The sequence below is a fragment of the Benincasa hispida genome, chromosome 9 (genome assembly GCF_009727055.1).
Source record: "Benincasa hispida cultivar B227 chromosome 9, ASM972705v1, whole genome shotgun sequence".
Taxonomy (NCBI): domain Eukaryota; kingdom Viridiplantae; phylum Streptophyta; class Magnoliopsida; order Cucurbitales; family Cucurbitaceae; genus Benincasa; species Benincasa hispida.
The window spans coordinates 37925470-37932662 of NC_052357.1; the positions used below are offsets into that span (position 1 = coordinate 37925470).

Below are 7193 nucleotides of genomic sequence, written 5' to 3' on the forward strand. Positions count from 1 at the left end.
AACTTAAACGATTTCTAACTATGAACAATTTTCCAAATGTGTTCATTCACTTTCCTAAACAAAAGGCTCTTATCACGATAGTTATTGGCTAGAAGCTCCAAATAAAGGCCAAAAGAACCCACAACATGCATACCCAGCTACTGCTCCACCACCTTCTGCTTGCCCAGAGAAACATTCTTGCTAAAAATAAACATCAACTTATTACTATTAGTTATTGTGAATTCAACCTTTGATCTATCGCATGTACCTGAATGAGAAATTACAATCAGCAAAGCAATGTGTTGTAGGAGTGGGTCGAGTTTGGTTTAGATTGTTTTGGGGAGAAATTTTAAGTTTTATGTGTGTTCGTTCTTGTTTATGAAGTTTGAATATGTTATGGGGATGGGTAGAGTTCGGTTATAATTGCATACTAATTAATTGACTTATTAATTAGTATGCAATTATGTTTTAAGTTCCTAGGTGTTATTTTCTATAATTTGTATTTACTTGTGTTTGAATGACTTTGGAGTTCTAGGACCTTTGCACGACCTTTTGACCTTTAAAATGGATTGTGATGCTATTCAAAACTCAAACTAATGATATTAAAAACCTTGTATTTATTCAACCCCTTTGGTGTTGTCTTTTTTTTCAAATTTTACTTTAGATTTGATGTTAAATTAATTTGTTGGATTAATTTTAATCAAGCTAATTCTAGAGTGAGTTGTCTTAAGATGTAAGAGTGACCATAATAGATTCTAAGTATGATCTAAGAGTTATTCATCCTTCTAACTAAGCTCTTGTTTGAAATCATTCGTTAAGTTAGTCTTATTTATGAGTGTTTACAAGTATATTAAAAGGACTCTAGTTTTGCACTAATCGAGCTATGGGCGCTTATCAAGTGGTATAACCAAATGCATGCTCGTAATCCCTCAAGATCTCCATTATTGATTGTTAGTCTTGCTTAGAGTTTTTTATTTTTTATTTAAGAGTTTTTTAACTTTATTTTGAAAAGTTAAAAGATGTTAATGCAACTGTAAAAGTTTAAGAGGGTATTTGACCCAAGGTGTTTGTGGATCCCATGTCTAAACAATTCTCATACTTCATAACTCCCCTCTTGCTCCAAAAGTCACTATTTTAAAGTCATTATTTTCATTTTTTTAAAAAATAAGATTCTAGTTATTTTTGTTGGTATTGTGGAGGGTGAAATTGAACTCAAATAGTATAATTAAATCCAAAGTTTTGGGTAAAGGTAGTTGAGCTAAGGAGGTGGGCTAAGAAAAGCCAGCCAAGCTCGACAGGCAACCTAAAGGTAGAAGCCAACCTAATAGACTTTCAAATAGCTTTTGGCTAAAACAATATTGTATCTTGTGCATATGCAATGATATATGCATAATAAGTAATATATATTTAAATAAACAAATATTATATATATATAATATATAATAATAATATATATTATATATAGTAAAGAAATATATATGTATATGTATATTTAAATAAAGAAATATATATGTATATATATATTTAAGTAAATATAAATATATGTAAAAAAAAAGGAGTAAAGAGGAGTGGCAGTCGGACTGCCTACAAGAAGCCAACCTAGATGGTTAATTTAAATACTATTTATTTACCTAATTTCGTTTGTGCAGTTCAATTATTACATTATTAGAGAAGCATACAGCATCAAGGATAATTATTGGTAAATCAAAAGTCATACTTTAACCCAAAAGTCGAGCACATTAAGGATTGAAGTTCGTAACCACCCGAATAATGATGATAATGATGGTTCATGTGAAAAACGGATAAAGTAATGATTAATGATGGCTTGGAAGCTGAAGAGACAAGCTATGTTCGGTTATTACGTGAACGACCTATATAATTCAAGGGGTACCGTCAAAGAGAGGTATGCTTTTCAATCTATGCTAATTGTTACCAGTTGACTCAAATTCAAATCCGATTCTAACTTTAGCTTCGGGGTGGATTTGGCTCAACACCACACCGGTGTTAGCTTTACTCAATTTTTGATATCAACAGATATGTTAGTAGTAAGTTTTTTTTTTTCCTTTGAGATTGTTTTGAAAGTTCACGAGTAATTTTTAAATATGTACAAAATTTAGGGATTTTTTCTATAATTATTATGAAAAGATTGAAATGCAAGTAATGACTTAGGCTAGGTACATTTATTTATATTTGAAGAAAATGGCTAGGTACACTTAATGCACAATAATCAATTTTCTCAACCAAAAGAAATATTTTCCACTCATCAATTGATTTCAATTTCCCATACTTTGTTCCCTTTTTTTTTTTTTTTTTGTTTGTTGATTTTTTTGCATTATCGATCTTCACAAGTTCCATACATTCTCAGTTCAATTTTTTCTCTTCAAGAACACATTACACAACCAAACCAAAAACAGGAACATAATTAATTCAATTCTTAATTTCTCTTATAATCTCAATTATATAAATTAGTGTCCATTAGATTACGCTGTTGATAAATCTCTTGATCGTTGCAACTTCGGCGATCACAAATCCACAGCAAAGATTATGCTGATGGACCCTAATTTCTCGTCGGCGAAGCCACCGCAGCCGGCGGCGATGGATATCGAGCAGATGCCGGAGAATCCTCACCGTGGTTCTCACCACCGCCGTTCCCACTCCGACACTTCCTTCCGCTTCCCAAACCTCGACGAACTTCTCTTCTTTGACCCTTCAGAGCTCGACCTCTCGATGCTCTCTTCCCCTTCTTCTCCCTCTCCTGCCGGCAGTGCCATGGCCGTTGATTCGTCTAATGCCAAGTTTTCTGATGACGCCGTTCGCCCTAAGCCGGAGCCGATTGCTTCTGGACCGTTCGGTGGTCACTTGCGGAGCTTGTCCATGGACTCTGATTTCTTCCAGAATCTGGACCTTGGTGGTGATAGTGGGGAGATCGATTCTTTGGGGAAGAAGACTCCGGTGAGTGAACAGCGGCCAGTTCGTCATCGACATAGCTTGTCCATGGATGGTTCTTCGTCATCGTTTGAGGCCGATTCAACCCTAGTCGATGGAGTGAAGAAGGCAATGGACCCGGAGAGACTTGCGGAGCTTGCCCTAATTGACCCGAAAAGAGCTAAAAGGTCAACATCCACTCTTTTCTGTCTTTGATTGAATTGGAACTAGAAACTTTTGAGTTGAAGTGTAATTTTAACTGAATTTGAAATTGATGAACTTACTAATCATGGGTGGGAATGAATTTTGGAATCTAGGATTCTTGCGAACAGACAATCTGCGGCTCGTTCGAAAGAGAGAAAGATACGGTACACGAATGAGCTGGAGAGAAAGGTTCAGACTCTGCAGTCCGAAGCTACCACTCTGTCTGCGCAGGTGACGATTCTACAGGTATGAATCCAGTTGCATGCATAGCGAATTGGAAGTTTTGTTGGACAGAAACCTTAAGCTGCTTGTATTCTTCTTAAATCCATTTGGCTTGGCTATGAAATGTTAAGAAAATAGATCAATATGGCTCCTCAAATTGACTAGATTTCTTGGAGAAAAAAATTCAGGCTAGAAGTGAGTTTGAGGTGAGGCTGTATTTCCCTCTAAAGCATGCTATGTCTGTTTGAAAGTTGAAGAAAGGGACTGATAAAATGCAATAAAGTTGAGATATCTTCTTGAATTCCTCGGTGAATTCAAGTTGGATCATGTTAAACCATCACTGACCTAGAGCTTATGTTGGTAATACATAATAGTGACATATTGTAGTCTTTCATATTTATTCCTACCACTCAGCTTACTCGTAGGTTTGGAAAATTATAAAGGTTTCTTAGGATTTTATGTTATGCTAGAAGGAGAAGTAGATTTAAACCTTCAACTTATGAAGGAAGCTTCTTGTACTTGAATGCTTGACCTGCAAGGATTTGAACTCGGGACTCCACACTTTGAATGTTGATATATATTTTTTTTTAAAAAAGAAAGGAGATACTTGAATGTTGAATTAATTTCCAATAAGAAATTTAAAGTAAAGTACATAGGATTTGTATATTGAATCCTTTATACATTTCCTTAACACTTTCCCCTCATAGACGATAATTTGATTCACAGAGCCCTAATACTATTAATATCAATCGAGGAGAAAACGATATTGATAGGATAAGAACACAAGACTTGCTCTCATATGATAAAAATCCACATGAAGCTCAGAGAAATAGAAAAAGAAATTCTGGTTTCTTTAATTAATTATTCAATCCCGATACGAGTGTTGGATCAATGGCATCAATCACGTGGACGTCCACGGCTTTGTGCTACATTTTTAAAATATCAAACCATGCTTTCCTCTTTTCTTAGTATCTACGTTGGCCTAATATGCTTTTGGTGACTTGGGTTTACCTTATATGCTATATTGTTATCCAAAAAGAAACCTTGAGATGGTATATTATTACCTGTATTGTTCGCTTTGCTGTTCAATTTCTCTCACACCCTCTCCACTCGTATATGATTCGACTCTATTTTTTCCTCCCAACTGTGATGTACTAACCATTTGACACTTGATCTTTTAGATTCTCAATTACATAAGAGGTTTAATGTTGAAATCTTTGTTTTCAATTCTTATGTGATAAACTTATAGCTATGTAGAAGAATTTTTTTTTGTAATCCACTTTGGATTTTTGGAAGTACTTTCTTTCCTTTGGTAAATTTCATCTATCAACAAAATTCTTGCTTCTTCTAAGTTCTAAAAAAAGCTCCCATGTGATAAATTTCATGTTATGCAGAGAGATACTAGTGGATTAACTGTGGAAAATAAGGAACTCAAACTTCGGTTACAGGCTATGGAGCAACAAGCACAGCTTCGAGATGGTATGCATGCTGCAACTGCCTATCTATCTGACGTTTCACTTCAATAAAAGCGCTTTGTAACAAAAAAAAGAGTACAAAGCAGCAAAATAATGAAGGAAAATATTTATGTTTTTGGAGTTTACCCTTCGGGCTTCCTCCTCTTCATTTCTTGTATTTTTCTTTATTCTCTCTTCTCGTTTAGAGGCAGGTTCATTTCACATACACAAGGATACACTGCACAAGGATTCACATGATTTTTTTTCATGCTCCACAGCTCTGAGTGAAGCTTTGAAGGAAGAAGTTCAACGGCTTAGAATAGCTGCAGGCCAGGTTGCATCGATCAATGGAAATCCTTTCAACCGACCTCCACAATATCCATCATCCCGGCCACCTGTACACCATTTTAGTAGCTCCCATGCCCAGCAGGGTCAACAGCAGCCACCACCCATCTTGGCTACCAACCAGCAGCAATCAGATCCCAAATGGACAAACTCGTCTCAGCTTCTCAGTCGTAGTCCGGATGGCCAAGCAAAGCCTTAGAAGATGTCTGTACATATAATATTATCTAGCAAAGGAGGGTAATGGTTTTCACAATCATTTTCTTGTACATTATTCTTATATATATATCTTATATGCATGAGAAGTTTGTCATCTGTCAGCTGTTACGGATGTTGTATTAATAAAATCACTTCGAGGTATAATTGGTGATCACTGTAATTGTCTTCGAATACACAAAGGTTGAATCTTTATATGATTGTACGCAGCTAGTTCTAACTTTGCCCCTTTCTCTTGGCATTGTACTCGAGTGTAATGTTGATGTTTCTGTTGCTTGGTTTTTGTTTGAAGAGTAAATTTGTTGGTTGTTTATGTGATTATGGGTTAGTGATTTCCATATGAAAAAAGAATGATAGAATTGGATTTGTGTCCCAAAGAAAGGTTGATAACAAGATGTAAGAAAGATCTTATTGACAGTATAATCATTAAGCAGAATAATGTCTTGCTTTGAGATAGAAGATTGAATGACTCATGTTTGGATATATTTTCTTGTCATTATCATTTTTTTGTATGAATGACTTGGAAGGTAAATGTGAGCTATGTACCTAAAAGATCCCATTGACGGTTTAAATTATAAGTTTGGTCTTTAAACTTTGAGGTTTTTATCTAGTTGGTTCTTGAACTTTTAAATTTTATATTCAATAATGCATTGAGCTTTGGATATGTTGGAGACTCCGGATATATTTGAAGTTTTTAAAGACTAGGGGGTGTTTGATCCACCAATTTCATAAGTTAATGTTAAACAACTTAACTTCGATGGTAAACAATATTGAAGTTTGCACATTTGTCGAGAAATTCCATCTTACAATTTTGCATCCCAAACACAAATTTTCTAATTTCAACATATCGACTTCAAATTTCATAATTCAACTCAGTGTCCCAAATATCCCTAGTTGATTTATTAGATATAAATTTGAGTTTTATGTCTAACGAAAATTTTGAAATTCCAAACTTTCATTTTTGTGTTTAGTAGGTTTGTGAATTTTTAAAAATAGGTCATTGACCTATTAGATACAAATTTGAAAATGAAGAGATAAACACAAATCTGAAAGTTTAGGGACTAAACTTATAGTTTAACCAGTGTATCATCTTTATATATTTATACTCATCTGTTGGATCGGTATGACAATTCTAGAGGGGTGAATAGGATTTAATTAAACTTTTTTCTTAATATAAACAAATTTAAACTAATTAGATAATTTTTAAATTAAATTATAAAAACTCTAATTTAAGTTAAATAAGATAAGAATTATGTAACAATATACTCAAACAATCTCAATCAACCAAAACATGTAATTAAAATTAAATGTAAAAATAATTAAGAAAAAATTAGAGAAGAAGGCGTCATGATTTTTATAGGGTCAAACTCGATCTACATCCACTTTTCCAAGTGTCTCTTGAGATTTCTATTGAAAATCTCTTTTGACTCTTTATACAGATGAGAGTCGAACCGGTATCTTACTCATTTTTCGGATTCAAGAGTAAACCAGATCCTTTCCACGGGTTAGGATCCAACCTTTACAATATTTTTAAAACTTTACTCACACAATAAAACCCACTCAAAAAAGTGGGTGTACAAATTGAACTCACAATATTTATCGTTCATAATATAATAAAAATATCTCTAGAATAAGATGAAAAGAAAGAAATTTGAGAGTTTAGAGAGAGAATAACAACTGGTCTTTTGTAATTTTTGAGGATTGTAAAGTTAAAAAATAGATTTTTTTTTTTTTTAATATGAATAAAAAGAAAGGAAAATGGAGTAAAAGTGATTTCAATTTCGACTATTAGATTACATTAAAAGTAAAGTAAAAGGTAAAATAAAAGGTACAGATTAAAAGTAATTAAAA

The 7193-nt window shown here is 33.7% G+C and overlaps 1 protein-coding gene across 1 annotated transcript; it reads left to right on the top strand.

The window, feature by feature from the left end:
* Positions 1 to 2272: 2272 nt before the first annotated feature.
* Positions 2273 to 5571, top strand: LOC120087285 (transcription factor VIP1-like). Its single transcript, XM_039044232.1, has 4 exons — positions 2273 to 3092; positions 3222 to 3354; positions 4725 to 4809; positions 5063 to 5571. The coding sequence occupies exons 1-4, from the start codon at positions 2524 to 2526 to the stop codon at positions 5326 to 5328; spliced, it is 1053 nt and encodes a 350-aa protein (XP_038900160.1). The 5' UTR covers positions 2273 to 2523; the 3' UTR covers positions 5329 to 5571.
* The last annotated feature ends 1622 nt before the right edge of the window (positions 5572 to 7193 follow it).

Bases quoted from the DNA above. Each gene is read 5' to 3' on its own strand.
- LOC120087285 (XM_039044232.1), top strand. From the start codon at position 2,524: ATGCTGATGGACCCTAATTTCTCGTCGGCGAAGCCACCGCAGCCGGCG. The intron at 3,093-3,221 runs GTCAACATCCAC...TTTGGAATCTAG, and splicing joins GACCCGAAAAGAGCTAAAAG to GATTCTTGCGAACAGACAAT. The intron at 4,810-5,062 runs GTATGCATGCTG...CATGCTCCACAG, and splicing joins ACAAGCACAGCTTCGAGATG to CTCTGAGTGAAGCTTTGAAG.